The sequence below is a fragment of the Chanos chanos genome, chromosome 3 (genome assembly GCF_902362185.1).
Source record: "Chanos chanos chromosome 3, fChaCha1.1, whole genome shotgun sequence".
Classification (NCBI taxonomy): Eukaryota; Metazoa; Chordata; class Actinopteri; order Gonorynchiformes; family Chanidae; genus Chanos; species Chanos chanos.
Window position 1 is genome coordinate 25806181 of NC_044497.1, and position 19456 is coordinate 25825636.

The following is a 19456-nucleotide window of genomic DNA, read 5'->3' on the forward strand; positions in this document are numbered from 1 at the left end:
GAATTCCTCTTTCCCAGATGGTTAACTTATAACCCAGTGTATTTGCACAGCTGTAAATGTAGGACAGAAATTTGTCATTGGCTGGCAGTGAGGTCAATGTAAACATAATTAATTTTTTGTAAATTAGTGAACTTAAATAAGTATCAAGCTCAAGACAAAAGATGTCAAACTAGTTAGAGTTTATGAAATGACAGTAGAGTCTGTGCGCATTTTCTGAGTATTGTCACCCTTTTGTCACTTATTTTAATCTTTATCTAATTTTAAACTTTATCTAATCTTGCCATTTGTTTGTTTGAATTAGGTTGGATCCTATGGAGGACGGCTGAAGTACAAGATTTCATATGTGGCTGGACAGAGAGGAACCAACATAGAAGATACTGATGTTCAAATCATTGTAAGTGAAATCTCCAAATCTTACATGAAAGTGGGAAAATGCTTAAATGTGATAGAATGTCATCACCATGTTCATTGTTTGTTGTTTTCTGCTCACTCGCAGGGCAATGACATCACGCTGGTTTCTCGTCAGTCATGGCCACGTGGACAGGGCCAGCGAGAGTCACGTGCTTTTGAGATTGTCTTCAGAGAGGTCAGAGCAACATCCTGATAATCCTCTTTTATGAAGCTTAGTAAGAAACTGACTCCTTAGGTGTTGATTCACTACATCCTCTAGATAAATATCGGCCTAAGTAACATTTTGTCCTATGAAATCCTTGCTAAATAAAAAAATGCAAAAAAAAAAATACATTATCCTTTACAGGAAAACTGGCGTCGTCCAGACGGCATGCCAGCCACCAGAGAACACCTGATGATGGTTCTCGCTGACCTTGATGACATCCTGATCCGTGCGTCTTACCACACAGAGATGCGTTCATCTAGCATCTCTGACATCAGCATGGAAGTGGCAGTGCCCAACTACACTGGGCTGTCTCAGGCTGATGAGGTGGAGCAGTGCCGCTGTCCTCCAGGATACCAAGGCCTCTCATGTCAGGTAGGACCAGGCTAACTCCACAGGTCAGCAAATCCAAAATGCTCCTCAATTCCATTTGTTGACCATAATGCTGACGCTGATGATGGTGATGGCGATGATGAAGATGATAGCAATGTTGATGCTAATGATGGTGATGGCGATGATGAAGGTGATAATAATGGTGATGCTGCTGCTGCTGCTGCTGATGATGATGAAGATGATAGTAATGTTAATGTTAATGATAGTTATGATGATGATGGTGATAGTGATGATGATCTAAAACGTTAATAAAACGTTGTGAATCTCAGGACTGCGCCCCAGGATTTACTCGGACTGGAAGTGGACTGTACCTTGGTCACTGTGAACTCTGTGAATGCAACGGTCACTCAGACTCTTGTCATCCAGAAACTGGGATCTGCACGGTACAAACACAGGACATCTTTGAGTTGTTTACAATCAGTATATCAGTTTGCTCTCTCATTACAGTTTCTGTAGAAACTACTAAGATTTTTTTGGTTGGTTTTAATTAAATGTGATTTGATAGTGAGGGAAAGGTGTTTTTCTCCATGTTTTCTGTGTTCAGAGCTGTTTGCATAACACAATGGGAGAGCTGTGTGAGCAGTGTGCCCCAGGTTTCTTTGGTGACCCCACAGCTGGAACCCCAGAAGACTGCCAGCCCTGTGCCTGCCCTCACACTGACCCTGAAAACCAGTTAGTTACACACACACAGACACACACACACACACACACACACACCAAGCACGCACAACACATGCACACAACGCACGCACACACGCACTCACTCTATTCCAACGGCTACCTACCTCTGTATTTACAAGAGGACACCTGAACCACAGAATTTTACTTCGCCCACAACACAGGAGAGCCTTTGTGCTACATAAAATAATAAATCATAAAATAACATGTAAAATATGTTTGGCTTCTGCCTTAAAAGTCTCTCTTTGTGCTCAGGTTCTCTCCCACATGTGAGAGTCTGGGTAATGGCGGTTACCAGTGCACTGCCTGTCAGCCTGGCTACACAGGTCAATACTGTGAGCGGTAAGCTATCATGCCTTTGCCACAGATCATGTATACTGTCCCTATATAGATATGTTTTAGAAGAGCTTTTGGTGTATTTCAGTGTCTGTAGATGCATTTTTGTTTTCTTTCTTTATCACTAGTTGTGCTCCCGGATATGTGGGAAATCCACAAGAGAGGATTAAGTGTCGCCCATCTACTGGTGAATGTTTTGTCTTCCTTACTAAACTGTGAATTTGAGTTACAGAGGTGAAAAATGTAAACTTGAGAGAGCACCGGTTACAGCAGCCTTAAAGTGAGAGTGGGATTCACATCACAAAACTGCTGATAAATAACTAGAACAGGATCTTTGACATTCCAGTTCTTCGAGGATAAGTCTGGTGTTTTGTTTTGGGTTTTCTATTTTGGCACAGATGCAGCCTCTTTGGTGGTAAAGGTGTACCCAGAGAGGGTGCTGGTAGCCCAGGGCAGCCCCGTGACCCTCAGGTGTCAGGTCTCAGGAGCTCCACCTCACTATTACCACTGGTCCCGTGAGGATGGACGCCCCATTTCCAGCAGTGCAGAGAGGCGCAGACAAGGTACGGCCTGTTCTATTTGTTTTTTTCTCTCTTTTTCAGAAACTGCTCTTTATTCTTTTATCGGTTTGTTTGGACTTCCCCTGCAGTTACAAAGCACATGCAATGGAACTATTTAAGTAACCACTAGTTCTGTGAGGGAATAAAGACCACTATGTTGTCATAATTATACGTTGCTTGAAACACAGAGATGTGATGTGAATAATGTTGTATGTGTGGATATAGTGCAGATGTTTTGAATGAGTATTGCTTGTAAATAAGCAGTCATGGAGAGGTAGGTAAGTATACATTGAGTTAAATTTATGTTGTTATCTCTGTTAACTCCTCAATCTTCCTCTTCAGGGGAAGAGCTTCATTTTAACAGCGTGCAGCCCAGTGATGGTGGGGTCTACGTCTGCACATGCAGGGATCAGCGTAACATCAACCGAAGCCGCGCCGAAGTTACCGTCACACGTATGACTTTAACACTATTAAAACAAAAGATCAAAAAAAGGAAAAGAAAAAAAAATAGTAATAAAATATGTGTCACCGCAAAAATGAACTGTGGTGTATTTGGGAATGTGACTTGAAATTGGGGGTTGCATAAGTTAGAATTGCAGTTTTAGCTGTAGAGTGACAAAACAGTAAACTGATCTACGTGTTCTCAAGTTTGGAGATGTTTTACTGTTGACTGAGCAAGACAATGCTAGATATTATCTAAATCTTATTTGACTTATTTTAGAAAAAAATGTTGCCAGACATGGTTGTGGTTCTTCATTAACAAAACTTTTAGGGACTTAAACAGAAGATCAAGTAAAATAAAAAACTTTTTAGCCATTGTATCCAAATACTGACAAAGTGAAGAGGTGGTAGGTTTGCATTTGTCCCTGGGCTCCTCACTAACAAAAAACATGTAATTTGTCAAAAATGTGCTTCATATTTGTGTGTCAGTTTAGCCACTTCGATAATGAATAGAATGAAGGAGAGAGTCTGGTTAAAATGCTTTGGAAATATCCTTGCTGAATGCTGTTTCTGCATTCCACCAGCTGTGGCATCCAAACCCATTGAGGTCTTCATTGAAGAGCCCAAAACACAAAGCAAAGCAGTGGGCTCAACTGTCAGCTTCATCTGCACCGCAAAGAGCAAGGTAAGAGTGCCGAGTTAGCTCTGAAGTCTTTCATGTTTCACCAATCTTGGATATCTTCCCAGGAAACCATTTCCTGTGATAAACAGATAGTTTTAAGCATTTGAATTTACCCAGGATAAATGTGGTCATGTACTACATCAGTGACCCACCCAAGATTAAACCCATCAAAGGGAAAATGTGGCCGGCTCTTCACAGAAGATCCTCAAGCCTAATCTTGTCTTAAAGCCTTAAACTATCTGCATCTGTTCTCCATTCAGTCACCGGCGTACACCCTGGTCTGGACCCGCCAAGGCAACGGCAAACTCCCCAACCGTGCCATGGACTTCAACGGCATTCTTACCATTCAAAACGTGCAGCCTGAAGATGCGGGCATCTACGTGTGCACAGGCTCCAACATGTTTGGCATGGATGAGGGCACTGCCATCCTCTATGTCCCAGGTTCGTGATTAGTGCCGTTCTGTTACGCGTTCATGGTCTGTGACAACCCCCTCATCAAGTATCCACCCTCCCCACCTGCCCTCCTATGGTAGCTCTGTCTCTCTGAGCGATGCATGCCTCTGTGTTTTGCCTGTTTCCCCTGAAAACGTGTTAATCCCTCATACTTTTTAATGTGTTGTCCGTGAGCAGCTCTGTGGTGCTCTTCTCTCTCTGCTCTGTTACTCAGACTTACAGTGGAAATCAAATAGACATATCTGTGTTTGCTTGTGCCTGTTGTTTTCTCTGTGTCCTCACTTTATACTCACACAAATGTCCTTGGCTTTTCTGTGTGCCTGTGTAAAACCTTTACTTTACCTGAACCTTTACAGCTTGTGAAAAACACTCAATGAGTTTTTTTTTCATTGAAAATCAGTAAATATGTTGTTCACGTGCTTGCCGCTTCATCTTCATAACGCTGTTGGGATCAATTAGGGCACTGGGTGTGCAAAGTGGACTTATGATGATTTGTAAGCTCATTGTTTGATTCAAATGATCATTGTCAAATATGCCTCATAGAAGACATATATCATCTCTATATAATCTCTTTGAGCCATGCCATTTAGGCAGAAATAATAATAATAGTAATAATAAAAGTTTTAAAATTTGTTTAGCTAGTTTATGAAAGTTTGTCTTATCTTCCATAATCCTGGCAGTAGGACAGTAGTTTGACATAGAATGTCCCTTTATTTCTGTGTATGGATATACATGGATTTCTGTATATGGTTTAATAGGCTTTTACTACACAAGGAAACTTTCCTAAGACATGGGCTAGTTTCATATGAAGTGCACCACGGGAATTCTCAGAATGTTTCCCCAATAAATGGATGTGTGTAACTCATTCTTAGAACTTCTGAGAAACTTCTCTTAGAAAGTTGTGAGAACCCAAAGGAGATGTTCTCCCTTTAATGTCTAACCATAACATTCTCAATATTTTACGCAGAGTCTCATTGCTTGAAACATTGGCTTTGTTAATCCACCAATAGCATCTCCCGTCTTGTTTGGTTTCTGGTTGCTGTTGCCTCTGCCTGCGGGTTTGGTTTTTCTTTTGGTGGTGGTTAAGTCACTTTTAAATCACTTATAACTAGTCTCAACTGCTGCGAGACGGTCACTGGTAGCTATCTGGTGTCTGATCTGGTGTCTGGTGTTTTGTTTTGATTTTTTTTCTTGAGGGAATTTTCTCAGGGCTAGTGATAACTCATTTCCCTTTCTGAGGTGGGCACACTGAGGGTAGAGACTGATGAGGTCAGTGATAGAGCCCGTGCTAAGGAACACTGGGACTCATTGACAAAGAGGACTGCAGATTACCCCACTCCCTCACCCCTTACCCCTCACCCAAATTTAATGTCTAAATGCAATATTTCTGTTATGGACATATTTTTTTTTGTTTTGTTTTGTTTTTTTTGAATGTTTCTACAAAAAAGGTGCTATTAGAGTCATACAACACTTAGAATGTTAAGCATATATATATAGAGCTGCTTTGTGTTGACATAGCTTTTATTATAGTCTTACACTGGAAGATCTTAATAGTGGGAAATGTTATAGAAGTTGATTAGAGGAGAGTATGTACCTGTGTTGATTACATATGTGTGTCCATTATTATCAATCCGTATTAGAGAAAATCCACGGCAGTCTCAGCTGTTATTCCGTTTGAAATGTTTCCCTCCCCGCCGTACCATTGTCCAATCAAGAAGTATAGGGAAGGAATTGAAGAGCACTGTATGCAACTGTGTGATCCCAAAATATTGTATTCTCATGATGAAATCATCAGTGTTTGTGTTAAAAAAAATGTCTGATTTAAGTGTGTATTTATGATTAATAACATCTATGAGATTGTTGAAAAGCGAGACGACATCATTGTTTACAGACATATGAGAAATTAGAATTAGTAGATTTGACACTGAAATTATGTTTATTTGGGTTTTTTTTGTCAGATGTTGTCTTTGTTGTCTTAAACATTTATTGCATTTATGGTACATGATAAATTGTTCACATTTATTGTTTTAGTAAAATTGCAGAGTTTTAAAGCAGTTAAATGAGACAAAAGATTATCAGAGCGGGAATCATCTATCATGGATTACTTTAAAGATCAAATGTATTTTGCTGCTTTATGTTACAAAGAGTGAACATAAGTCAAGCTCTTAGCTAGTTTGCTTCACTGCTGTTAGATAAAACCTCTGTATTTAGATTAATCAATCTTTTTTGTTATGGTGCTGTTTCAAAAAAAGGAAAAAAAAAGAAAAAAGAAAACAACTGAACCACATGTTATACTATTTCAGTGTATTTTATTTATCTAAACTGTGAAATATATGTACAAATGTTTGTATAGAATATGAAATGGTTTGATTAAAACTTTGACAGATCCAACACTTCTGCAGTGACATACAGGGCTTGCTGGTGGTGGGAATGAAACATAGAGAGAACATCAAAGCTGTGTTTTAATTTCATCAAAGACACCACTGGAAATGCAGTAGTGTTTCACTGAGCAAAAAGGACATTTATTTTATGAATTCACAAGCTGCTTTGCAAGGAAATAATGTATCATTAATGTATATCCCCAGAAGTAAAGATTTTACATGTTGTGTTTTTGTTCTGTTACTAACACGCATGCTTTGAGTGTGACTCTGTCTGTGTTCTGCTTCCTTAGTCTGAACATTATCCTCTCAGTCCATTTCCTTTACGTGTGTATTCTTATTTCTCGCAGTATAACTTTGAATCCACAGGACAACTAAATGCACAAACATTTTTCACTATGGGCCCAAAGGAGTCTTTCTGTGTAATTTGCTATCACAATCATGGTCTTTTCTATCAGTCTGGCAACAAAGCAATGTCAAAGGTACACACAAATGATCGAATCAGAACCTGACACCTGTGGGGAAAATGTCCTCAAGTCTTGTTTCCAGTCAAATGGTTTGGCAAATGGCAAATGGTTTTTGACAGTTCTGTCTTGAGTATCCCACTCAAAAGCTTATGTGAATCACTTATATTCAGTGATTCCTCAGACATTTTGCTCAAAAAGTTGGGCAGGCTCTTGTTTGGGATACACTACACTTTGTTCAGGTGCTAGTGCTCTGTGTGAGCTCTGAGTGCTTTTTTGGAAATTTACCTGTCAGTGTGTGCCTGTCCCCCGTCCCACAGAGGCATCACAGACACAGATGTTTTACACAGCGTATGAAATGTTTGAAGGACATAGAAAGCGTAAGTTTGCACGGCACCCTCTCTACAGGTCTTTTGAAAAGGCCCGTTCTCTCTCACGCATGCTTTCAACTTCTTCAGCATGGATTTGTCATCTCAAGTAATGGCCATGTACAGCACTCAAAGTCGCACGCACACACACACACACACTGCTGCAATATTTTAAAGATTTTTCATAACTTTGGAACCAAAGACTGAGATGCAATTATACAACTAAAAGGGTAATCTTTTTTAGTGTTCCACAGCATCCCAGTATACAGAGACTCTCTATCTTAAGCAGTTGATTGTGTACATGAGCATTACTTGACTTGGCTCTGCATACGTGTCTCGTTTGGGACCATTTGGTGCTATAAAGATGCATGCTTGCACACGCGGGAGACTCCTCTCAACTGTTGAGGTCAGTTTTTATTCAGCGGCTTAGTTAATGTATAATTACATAGGTGGTTGCCAACAAAGTTCATTCAGATTCAAAGTTCACACACTCTGTATGCCACGCACTCAGATACTATGGTTATGTATATGACGCAGAATGATACTTCAATATCCAGAGGAATGCTCAATTAGTATGCTGTCCACAACTGAGATGCGGTAAGGAGATGCAATACTGAAAATTTAGATATCTCGTATCACTCAGCAGAGAGGAGTCCCTCACATACTTTTCATTGGCTCATGATTATGCTTGGGATGTGCAGGACTCAAATGTTCTACATCTTACCATGAATAACCATCATTGTGCTTCAAACATCATACAGTGCCTAATATATTCATAAAACAAACCCCCAACACACAGAGACTGGGCATTGTCAAGGAAAGACATTTCAGTTTTGTTATCAGATCAACCTGCCATCAGACTTCATCTACACTAAAAATCAAATACAGACTTATCAAAAGAGTGTTTTGCGTGTACTTTCATGCATAAGAGAATGATGTACATAAGTATAACAACAACTACTTTTCTTTGATTGCAGTGACCTACGATAACATTTTTAAGAATTAAGCACCAAACCTCGTCTTAATCTTAGTCTCAATTCAAATTAAAAAATGTATAACTTACACTCCAGGCGAAGTTAATATTTGGGTTGGGATACAACCCTGTAATTGTCCCAATTCTTTATTGATGCCCATCACATGAACAAACATTGATGGTTTAGTATCTTACCCACTGTACAAAGTATTATAATCAGTTATTAAAATCACTTTCTAAAGTCTTGAAACGGTTGGACTCTGTGTGTAGCATCATGAAAAAACAAACAAACAAACAAAAAACAATACAATAAACTGAAACGAACAGTCTGCCAAGTTTGGCCAATGACCTCAGTTCGGTCTCTGAGTTCCAGACTGAAGCTTAACATAAAGCTTACATAGGCCGATAGTCCTCCCTAGATGGTGAAAGGAGAGCTTTCTTCTGCACTGTCTCCCCGGAATCACAACATATTCACAGTCTTGGCTCCCTGCCCTCCCAGCTCGTCTGGCACAGATTGCTTTGTGTCCTCGCGCCACTGCCAAGCCCTCTTTGTCACTTCTGATCTGTGTCATGTCCAAAACAGGGCGCAGGTTGCCAAGAGACACAGGCTATCATCCTCAGCACACAGGTCCATATGCATATAGTCTGTCACAGCATTCCCCCTTTCATTTAAAATCATCACATATTGGTTACTGCACACGCATGCTGTGCACAAATAAAAGAGAACGCCCATCTCGGTGTATGAGAACGCTTTTCATAAACAGCAGTTTATCACCCTCTCATATCAACCACAAATTTCAGACCCTGTCATGCTTTAACAAACTCCTTCACAAATCACTTTAGGTGTTCGACATAGGTAAGTCCATCGTTATTTTGTCATGAATGTGTGATGGTTAGTCCATTCCTAGAGACTTAAGCACAGGCTTAAAAAAACTATGATAAATACATTTACACGTCACGGCCCCAGAATTCAAGAAAAGGCCAGTTATTTTTTTGAGACCGCACCACTGGTACTATCAGAATTGTGTTCCAGTCAGGAGACCTTCCCTCATTTCTGAATTTGATTGGCATGTGCTTCACTGTAGCTGCCGAGGGCTCCCAGCCAGTGGCCATGGTCCACCCACCTGTCCTAACGATCCAGGAGGGTCAGCGGGCCGAGTTTCGCTGCACAGTGACCGGGAACCCCACTCCTGCCATCGAGTGGATAGGTCAGTTGTAAGACGTGATTTCTTACTTAAACAGATATTTTAAAAACATATTTTTTCTGAATATAGCAGAACATAGCAGGATTTATTTACTTTGCTAAGTTTAAATGATTCTTACTCTTGAAGCTTTCCGCTCCATATATGGGGCCTGGAGAATCTGACATTTTAACACGGGGTCATTCCAGGTGGCCCGGGTAACCACTTTAACGACGATGTCATTATCCGTGGAGGCGTTCTCACCATCCCATCTGTGGAGCAATCAGATGAGGCCGAGTACATCTGCAAAGCCCTGAACACACATGGCGAACACACGGCGCGTGGAGTCCTCTACGTTCACAGTACGCTTGTCACACACTCGTGACATCGTACCCTTGTCTCTACACATCTGTGTGGGAACTCAACTCACCTACCTGTGCTCTGTGTTAATCCTTTAGGAGCTAATCGACCCCATGTCCAAGTAAGCCCTCAGAGAGTGGAGATACAGGAAGGAGAGACCTTGCGGCTGTACTGCCGGGCAGGTGGAACCCCGAGTCCTAACCTTGTGTGGAAGAAGAGAGGTGGTAACCTCCCCCCGCAGGTAAGACATGTCCTGCCCGCATTGCACAAGGATGACTGATCTTTGATACAGACAAAGCTACTGAATGAACAGACCCCATAGTGCTGTGTCTTCTGGTTAGACTGACATTAAGGGCCGTTGTATTGCAGTTTGAGTTTTCAAGGGTTTTTTTTACTATTATTTTGTTTTTGACATTTTTTTATCTTTCTGCACCTCCCCCTCACTCTCTTTCTCTCTCTTTTTTTTGTCCCATCATGTGTGTTGTTTGTTTGGTGTTTGTTCAGGCCATTCCTTCTCACGGTTTCCATCAGTTTAAAAGCAACAGTCTCGATGTGTTACAGAGACGCATTGAGGAACTGCAGGTCTGTCCATCTGTCCGCTGTGTTGTCTTTTGTCCGCCCCAGTCCCACTCATCTGTTGTGCTCCACTACGCTTCATTCAGTCAAATGTCAACTAAGTGCATGATCTAAACATTAATTATTATTTAACATAGCGGCCATTAATCATCACTTAGCAAATAACTCAAACCTAAGCTATGTAGTAAGAGGATATTGTTACATGTTATGTTGTTACATTGTTGTATTAGACACACTTGTCCATCAACAGTCTCTGTGGTATATAGCACTGTTTTTTGATGTAATTTGTCTTCCAGTTTCAGAAGGATGTGCTTCTTCATCTTCGCTAGAATTTGTCCCTCATGTTTAGTGAGCACAGAGTATGTCTGTGTTTTTAACGTTATTCGATTCAGAGCAGTGTGAGACTCAGATGAACAGCATGGTGGTTGTTGCCTCCGGCTGGAGGGCTTGGGCTCTTGCGTACCTTATGCCTTTATGGGCTGGTTTGTTTTGCTTCGGAGCCCCGCTGCCTTGTGTCAGCTTTTCCCAGGCTATACCGGGCTGTGTCGTGCGACCAGGCAGAAATTCTGTGTGCTCTAGCAAACGGGGCCGCTTTGAAAACTTGTGAATGGTTTCAGACACTCATTCAGGCCAGCCTGCTCCAGCCACAACGCGTTTTGACTACCATTATGATTCAATAGATTGGACCTAAACGGCTTTGCCCCTGGATGCCAGACAGCCCCCCCCCCACCTGTTCCCCATGTCCTCCCGTCCCCCAGTGAACACAGTCAACACTCCCCCTCCCCAGTCCAATCTCTCTACATGTAAATTACACTGTAAATCAGAGGTTTCACTATAATCAAACAAATGTTCAAATACTTCTTTTTGATGATCCTTTTATGCTCAACCTTGTTTTTTTTATTGTTATGCCCTCATTTTCAGTTTGTTTGGAATATTAACATTAGTTGTAGGTTTGTGGATATGTGTCTCTGGGTTTTTTATAGTTGTGCTGCCATGTTCATACACGGCCATTGTCAGACCTATTGGCAGATCTAATTTTTTTTTCATTCCTACCTATAAAATATTGACTAATTTTGATTTCATTAACAGTTAAATGTCTAATCCGCTTTATCGGTGTCATTAATAATCATTGTCAGCAGTGAAAACCTATTATTTTTTGATATGCCATTTCTGAAGACGTTCACCTCTTTGACACTTGGAACTGTTGTTTCACAGGACTGTGATCCATCCATTCCCAGCCTGTTTGTAAGCGCATCCCTTCATTTTTTAGATGTTTTGTTCTGCCTCTAACCCCCAGGATTAGATTACACTTAATCCTTACACTTTTCCTGTAGACTCACCAAGGATTTCTAAAGATATCTAAATGATGAAGTTATGCACTTACAAATGGTTGAAACCAATCAATTACAGTTCAAACCTGTAGAAAAAGATATAAGCATGTGAAAAATACATTTTCCTTTTAATAGGGAACACTAATAGCACAAATCCAAACCTGATTCGCAACACTCACCAGACCAAAGCGGCAAAACTACTGGTCCATATTCCGGTACTTTTGCAGGCATTGTTTTATAGGGTAAATGGGTAAATTGTGCATTATATTAACTGTATACTGGGTGGCATGTAAAAGCCATTACAGACCTGCTCACATGGGTAAGTAGTGTGTATTATATTTCACTTTGCTGTGACTACAAAGACTCACATTTTCTGCTTTTACTCTTTTGAATAGTATTTGTTTGTGTGTGTGTGTGTGTGTGTGTGTGTGTGTGTGAATGAATAGACAGATGAGTAATGAAGGTCCTTCTCTCTCGCTGTGTGCTAATGTCTGCGTTTTCCTTAGGCCCGTATGGAGCGGACTGATATTGGTACTCTGCTCATCCCCAACATCAAACTCTCTGATGCTGGTACATACCTGTGTGTTGGAACCAACAAAATTGGCTTTTCAGAGGCACACATTGATGTCACTGTCGTCAGAGGTGAGAAGGAAAGCCCTGCTGTTGGTCAATCATCAGTTCAATTACTTATGAAGCTTATTTTTATTTATTTATTTATTTTTTTGGTTTCAAAGAGAATCTCAAAGTGGGAAAAAATCCACAGATAGTTACTGTAGAAACGGTGGATACCTGTTATTTTAATTAAATTAACTTATGAAGTTAAATTAACTTAATTAATTACAAAAAACAGGTTTAATTTTGTAACTTCTTAACACTCTATTCTCGATGTGCTTAGCTGACACAGTCTCCTCAGCCATTACCATCCAGCCATCCATTGCCACTGTGCAAGAAGGAGAGACTCTGGAGCTCAACTGTGTTGTCCCTGGGAGCCAACCAGCTGCGGTCACATGGCGTAGGGCAGGAGGTCTGCTCTCCTCCAACCATCAGGTGGACATTTTTCTCCCCGTTATTAATCTTATAGGTTACAGTGCAATACTATAAGTTATGCTTAAAGAGTCAGTGTACAAAGAGTAAACTTGGGTTATATAACACATCTTGCAGAGTAAGTTTGAAATTTGAAAACTGTGGATTGATTCGATGTCTTTTTGTTTTGTATGTTTTTTTGTGTGTTTTTAGGTTTTGGGAAACCAGCTGCGAATCCTGCAGGCTTCTCAGGATGACTCTGGCGAATACATATGTAGGGTGAATGGTGGCCCCACAGTCCGCCAGGCATCTGTCTCTGTTTCAGTTACTTCAAGTTCCTCACGTAAGTGTCCTATTTGCACAAAAGAATCCCAGTTTCTTTTGCCAGTCTTCAAGTGTCCTCCGAACATGCATTTGAGTGTCCTTGATAGGGCGGTGGTTTGTTCACTAAAAATTCCAGTTCCTTTTTAAAATTTTTCCAGTTGACACCCATGCTTATGATGACCTAAGAGAGCATGATTTTTTTTTCCTCCAAAACCTCATGGGACACCTACTCAAACGTTCCCCTGTTGTTTTTCCTGCCTAAACTTTTCCCTGGCAAGTTATAGAGAGAATATAGAGTCTAGAGAAATATGTGTTTTCATGACTGTTAATGTCTTTTTTTTCGGACCTTGGAGCAGGTCTTCAGAGTCCCATTATCTCCATTGAGCCTCACAGTGCAGTGGTCAAACAAGGTGAATCAGCAACATTCAGGTGCAGGGTCTACAGTGGGGCCCAGCCTGTGCGACTGGAGTGGAAATTGGCCAGTAACCAACCTCTGCCAGGTATAATGCAGCTGTTCTTTATTCATCTCAGCTGTATGTGGTTATTTTAATTGTTCAGTAGCACTGAGTAAAAACTGTGTAGTTGTAGTTCAGCAGTGTTTCACCACTTAAGTTTGATCATGAGAATAGTTGTATGGCTATACATAAGGCATTGTGATCTGATATGGACATAGACCATATGTTAATATTGTTGTTGGTGGTGATGGTGGTGGTGTTTATATTGTTGTTATGTTGTAGATAACGTGGAAGTCGGTCCGGACGGCTCTGTCATCACTGTTGTCAATGCTACGCCGCTCAACCAGGGCACATACCGCTGTGTGGCCAGCAACCTGTTTGGAATCACCCATAGCATTGTATCCCTTATCGTCAGAGGTACTAGAACAGACTTACAAATTCAGCACAAAAATTGCCCTCTGCCTTGGTGTTAAAATCCACCATGTTCAGTTCATGGGTTCCTCAAGATCTCATTAAGTAAGGGAAACAAGTAATAAACTATTCTTTTCTGTTTGTCCACAGAAACTCCAAAAGCAAGAGTGACCCCAGTAGGGCCAGTACGAGTAAGGGTTGGTGACCCCATTAATTTGGAATGTCAGGCTTCCGGAGAGCCACGCCCCTCGGTCACATGGCATAGACTCAGCAACGCACGCAAAACGATACTAAGTAGCCCCGTACCAATGGAATCCAATGCTGTCATGCAGGCGAGTAGACATGCTGTAGACATGACTCTTTAAACCTCACAGTATTTTTTTAAATTAAATATAAATAAACTTGCGTGTAAATTCTCTCCTTAACTAGATTCTGGTAGCACGGCCTGAAGACAGTGGCACCTATGTATGCACTGCACAGAACAACCAGGGCACGACAGAGACTCGGGTCGAGGTGATCGTGGAGGGAGGGTCTCAGGTACCCACTGTTCCCCGAGCAACGGTCCGTGAGCCCCTCATGGTCGTGGTGGAAGGACAAACCACCACATTATATTGTGATGCTGTTGGTAAGTGCTCCCCACAAAACCACCTTGAGTACACTATAGTGTCACTGTGTCATAGTTCTCCACTTCATTTCAGAATCTGAATTTGTTAAGATAAATTCCACCAAAGCCACAGCCCAACATTTATTTCTTAAACGCCAGTGATGAGCTTGCCAGATATTCTTGTGAAATTTTAGTATGGTAGTAAATTTCCTCTTTTTCAGGTTTCCCAACTCCAACTATCACATGGTCGAAGTTACGTGCACCATTGCCTTGGAGACACAAAGTGGTTAACAACACCCTAGTCTTGCCCAATGTTGGACGCCAGGACTCAGGGCAGTACATCTGTAATGCCACCAGTCACATGGGTACCAGTGAGGTCACAATCATGCTGGACGTAGAGAGTGAGTTTACAGGATCGTTTGTCCCACATTAGTACTTAGAGACCTCCCTTTGAGGACACATTTAGTACTTTTGGATGTTCGAGCCCATCTTGTAGTCTCTAATGCTCCCCCTACCTGTATGATCCAGCTCCTCCATATGCCACCTCCTTGCCTGATGATGTGGCCGTGCGAGTGGGCGAGGTGATCCGACTGCAGTGCCTGGCCCACGGAACACCACCTTTGCGCTTCCAGTGGTCAAAAGTTAATGGAACTCTGCCGGCCAAAGCCGAAGTGCAGGGAGGAGACCTCCAGATCAACCTGGCAGCCGCCAGTGATGCCGGCACATACAAGTGTGTCGCCACCAACAAAGTGGGCAGGAGTGAGGCACTGGCCAAAGTCTCTGTGCGCTGTGAGTACACTTTCAGAAATTCATTGACTTTGGACAGTGTAGTAGTATGGTTAAGAGATTGTACATGCTAGATGACCAATATTTTTCTGTTTACTGATTAACACTGCTTGTTTGATTTTTGATATAAAAACCAAAACAGCAAATAACATCAAAAATAATAACATCACCCTTTCTCTTTCAATCATTTGGAAAGAGTGTCCTAGTGAATATTAGGAAAGTATCTTTTTTAACAATATTCGATGAATGATTAAACATTTTAAAAGTAATATTTGTAAAACACATTTGGGATTATACACTAATGAATATTCATAAAATGAAAAAAAAAAACCTTGCCGTCAGTTTTGCCATCATATGAAGCAGTGTGCGCTGTGTCCTTCAGAGAGAATCTGTAATTTCTTACAATAAAGGATTATCCATACTAATGCCCTCCGGTCTGCAGCACCTCTATCGGTGCAGATTTCTCCTCAGGTGGAGGTGAAGGCCCCAGGCAGTGCTGTGGAGTTTACCTGTGCCGCTAAAGGAGGCTCAGACATCACCATTGAGTGGCTGAAGGAAGGTGGCACTCTGCCCCCCAACCACCACATCAGAGACGGGGTGTTGAGGTAAGCCGTCGTAAAACTCTCTCCACTCTCCAGCTTCTCAGTGTCAATGTCAGCTAGGCCACGAGTGTACAGTCCAGCTTAGATGTCATAGTCATTCTTCTGAGCCTATTTTGGATATTTGGTGAAAAATCATGTGAATTATCAGCTCTCGTCTATTATGTCAGTGAAAGTGTCTTGTCACTGTGCTTGACTGTGTTTTGTAATATGCAACAGGATTGAGAGTCTGGAGAAGAGCAATGAGGGCATTTACATCTGCAGAGCCACCAGTATGTTTGGACAAGCCCAAGACACCGCCAGACTCACCATACAAGGTGTGCCATCGGTTCTGGAAAGTTCTCTTTTCCCCTCGCCGATGTCACAAGTCTGTTACGTCCATTTAATTCTACTAATGTAAAAGATTCATTTTAGGATGGCCAGTATAGTCATTATATAAATCATTCATTCATTCCCTCATTCATTCAATTTATCTTTGTTTCATTCCTTTGTATATTTTTTGATGTCTCTAATCATACCATTGTATTATCTACCACTGTGCCATGCACAAAGCCCATGATGTATCTATGCAATGTCTCTTCCACATTTCAGCCCTGCCCAAAGTGATGATTAATGTACGCACTTCGGTGCAGACGGTTATGGTCGGTAACTCTGTGGAGTTTGAGTGTCAGGCCACCGGTGATCCACAGCCCACTGTGCGCTGGAGTAAAGTGGGCGGGCCCCTGCCGGACCACATTGTGGTGAAGGGCGGCATGCTGAAGATAGAACAGGTGACGGAGGCCGACGCGGGGCAGTACCGCTGCACCGCCACCAATGACGTGGGCTCCGTGCAGTCACAGGTGGTCCTTAACGTCCAGTGTAAGTTGAATGCACCTGTCCTTCATATTTATGACATTACTACAGTACTAATTGGCAATTAATGTGCTGTTTATTTGCATCTCACCAGTACAAATCCTTGTTGTATAAACATTTTATTTCAAGCCCATGTTGTTGTTGTTTCTTGATGTCTGCCATCCTGAAGATGCCACCTTGGCAAGGACGGACTGAACTGTATTTTTCAGGTATACAGGGCTAACTTGTCTTTGGAATATCTGATTAAAACCTCTGTGCTTTCTTATAGCCTTACCACAGATCGCTGCCCAGCCAGAGACCAAAGAGGTGACTGTGGGTTCTACAGCCGAATTCCCATGCATTGCCTCCGGATACCCCGTGCCAGTTATCACCTGGTCTAAGGTAAATCAGCTTCACTTTCCCTGCTCCTGCTGTGCACCTTTCATGTATTCTTTTACCTACACATTCAGAGAGACAGATACACATTAAAGATCCTAGCCCATGATTTTCAATCAATTACATCTTTTTTGATCGGCTTATCTCACCGTGGCAACCATCTCTTATTCAATGTGTGTGTGTGTGTGTGTGTGTGTGTGTGTGTTAGTTGGACGGAGAGCTGGCTGCTAAGGCTGTGCAGGAAGCTAACGTGCTGACCGTACCAGATGTCACACACGAAGATTCTGGAACATATGTGTGCACAGCTTCTAACAAGCAGGGAAAGGTTCAAGCTTTCACCACTCTCAAAGTTCACGGTGAGTGAAAACCCTTAACTGTTGCCCCTAACAGAAATGTAAAAGCTGAGTGACTCTGTAATTGGACTTCTGGATCTGCTGATCTGTAATCAGTCCCTCTGTAATTGGGCATACTCGTAAAACAGCTGTGATCATCTGTAATCATACATCTGTGAAGGGAACATCAGCATTGCATCATGTCATTAAGTCTTTGAAATGAATATTATTAAAGTCTATTGATGCTTCTAATGCATCTGAGTGTTTTCTGCTGCTGCTTTTCTGTAGAGTGTTAGTATAATAACACGGGTCCATGATTGATTGATTGATTGTGTGTGTGTGTCTATGATGCGTTACAGAGAGAGTGATGCCCTATTTTACCCAGGAGCCTCTGTCTTACCTCACTCTTCCCACTATTAAGAATGCCTACAAAGCATTCAGCATCAAAATCACCTTCAGACCTGACAACATCGAAGGTAGTGCTCCGACATCCATCTCATGACAAGATACAATCAGGAGCACATGTAGTTATGTAGCACCATGTAATATTGACGGTAGAACTGTGCATTTAGTGTTCTCATGTGGGTTTTTGTGTGCAATCTCATAATTCCTCTCTTGTTCTGTCCTCTTTCTGAATTTGTTTTTGTTTTTTTTAACTGAAGGTCTCATTTTGTATGCGGGTGAGTCTGAGTGCTTGAGTGAATGTACTCATTTACTGTAGGACTGATACACCACAGCAGGGGGTGTAACTACAGTATCTGGGTTCTCACGCTGTAGGAACCAGTAGGATCTGTACAGCTACAGTAGAGCATCTGGATGCCAAGGATACACAGTTTGAAGGCTGCGCCAGCGGAATGGCAAACCTCTGGATTAGCATGATGAAAACAATAACGCTTAGCTTTCCCCCAGAACGTTGGCATAAGAGAGTCATTAAAGAATCAGATCAGCTTATCAAAATGTTCATGGTCTGTGTGCTGTTGTGTGGACAACTCCTATTAGCTTGTCTGCTAACAGATTGACATCACCACTTCAAATGTTGCACGTTTTGTGACAGAGAGGAAATGAAATAAGTATTTATGAAAGCTGATACCTGAATTTTCTGACACTATTATGCCAGTTTTGCCAGTTTTGTCCAAAGGCCTGCTGGAGGCTTGTCCTTAGGAGGATGATATAGTGATATCCATCAATTACATGAATTTATTCACCAGTTCTTTCAGTAATAAACAACTGTTTTCACGGCCTTTAGCTTCATTTAGACTGAGCAGAAAGTGATGTAATGCATAACAAAATACCCCAATAGAAACCATACCTTTTAAAGAAAGAAGCATGTTCTAATTTACTAGAATTGACTAGAACAGACATTAGGGTTTTTTTTCCTGTAGTTAATTCACTTGAGCACTTTTTTTGTGCATTGTCAGTAATTAGCGCTAAAATCTAAATATATGATCAGAACACACTTGATAGGATAGTTAAGTAGATGATCTGGATGAGTTTGTCCCTCCCTGGGAGCTGGGATGCTGACAAATGTGGCACTTTTCTGTGCTCCATCCAATGACTCCTCCATTCCATCAGTGCATGCTCATGTTTCTCTGTTTAAAGAAGAATGGGGCCCATTTCATCAAACCTCGCGAGTGGTCACCTAACTGCTTTGGTAACAATTAGGATGACTGATCAAACTAAGAGGCATGGTTTCAAACTCCAGTCTTGGCTTTGACCATGTGATGACTGTAATGGCCACCTGGCATCGAGTGGGTGGAGCCCTGGCATGTGCCCTGGCATGCGGCCCAAGTGGGCAGTGACTTGCAGCGTGCAGACACTGAGTGTGAGCGGCAAGACAAAACATTTCTGCAGCACTGCTCCCATTTCCCTACAGCTTGGCCTTCAGTCCATCTCTATGTCTCTGTCTCT

The 19456-nt window shown here is 41.7% G+C and overlaps 1 protein-coding gene across 1 annotated transcript in view; it reads left to right on the forward strand.

Moving 5' to 3' along the window:
• hspg2 (heparan sulfate proteoglycan 2) overlaps window positions 1–19456 on the forward strand; it is an 88319-nt gene that overhangs the window by 58362 nt on the left and 10501 nt on the right. The window contains exons 35-66 of the mRNA XM_030767970.1: window positions 302–394; window positions 497–586; window positions 758–988; window positions 1276–1389; window positions 1551–1678; window positions 1940–2026; window positions 2149–2207; window positions 2419–2583; window positions 2923–3033; window positions 3606–3706; window positions 3964–4144; window positions 7319–7378; window positions 9425–9547; window positions 9730–9882; window positions 9979–10121; window positions 10385–10462; window positions 12294–12429; window positions 12683–12834; window positions 13024–13153; window positions 13491–13634; window positions 13872–14006; window positions 14151–14332; window positions 14430–14625; window positions 14826–15005; window positions 15133–15393; window positions 15833–15995; window positions 16209–16306; window positions 16581–16847; window positions 17110–17222; window positions 17425–17572; window positions 17908–18024; window positions 18211–18228. Coding sequence (XP_030623830.1) covers window positions 302–394; window positions 497–586; window positions 758–988; window positions 1276–1389; window positions 1551–1678; window positions 1940–2026; window positions 2149–2207; window positions 2419–2583; window positions 2923–3033; window positions 3606–3706; window positions 3964–4144; window positions 7319–7378; window positions 9425–9547; window positions 9730–9882; window positions 9979–10121; window positions 10385–10462; window positions 12294–12429; window positions 12683–12834; window positions 13024–13153; window positions 13491–13634; window positions 13872–14006; window positions 14151–14332; window positions 14430–14625; window positions 14826–15005; window positions 15133–15393; window positions 15833–15995; window positions 16209–16306; window positions 16581–16847; window positions 17110–17222; window positions 17425–17572; window positions 17908–18024; window positions 18211–18228 — 4357 coding nt within the window. The remainder of the gene's footprint in view (window positions 1–301; window positions 395–496; window positions 587–757; window positions 989–1275; window positions 1390–1550; window positions 1679–1939; window positions 2027–2148; window positions 2208–2418; window positions 2584–2922; window positions 3034–3605; window positions 3707–3963; window positions 4145–7318; window positions 7379–9424; window positions 9548–9729; window positions 9883–9978; window positions 10122–10384; window positions 10463–12293; window positions 12430–12682; window positions 12835–13023; window positions 13154–13490; window positions 13635–13871; window positions 14007–14150; window positions 14333–14429; window positions 14626–14825; window positions 15006–15132; window positions 15394–15832; window positions 15996–16208; window positions 16307–16580; window positions 16848–17109; window positions 17223–17424; window positions 17573–17907; window positions 18025–18210; window positions 18229–19456) is intronic.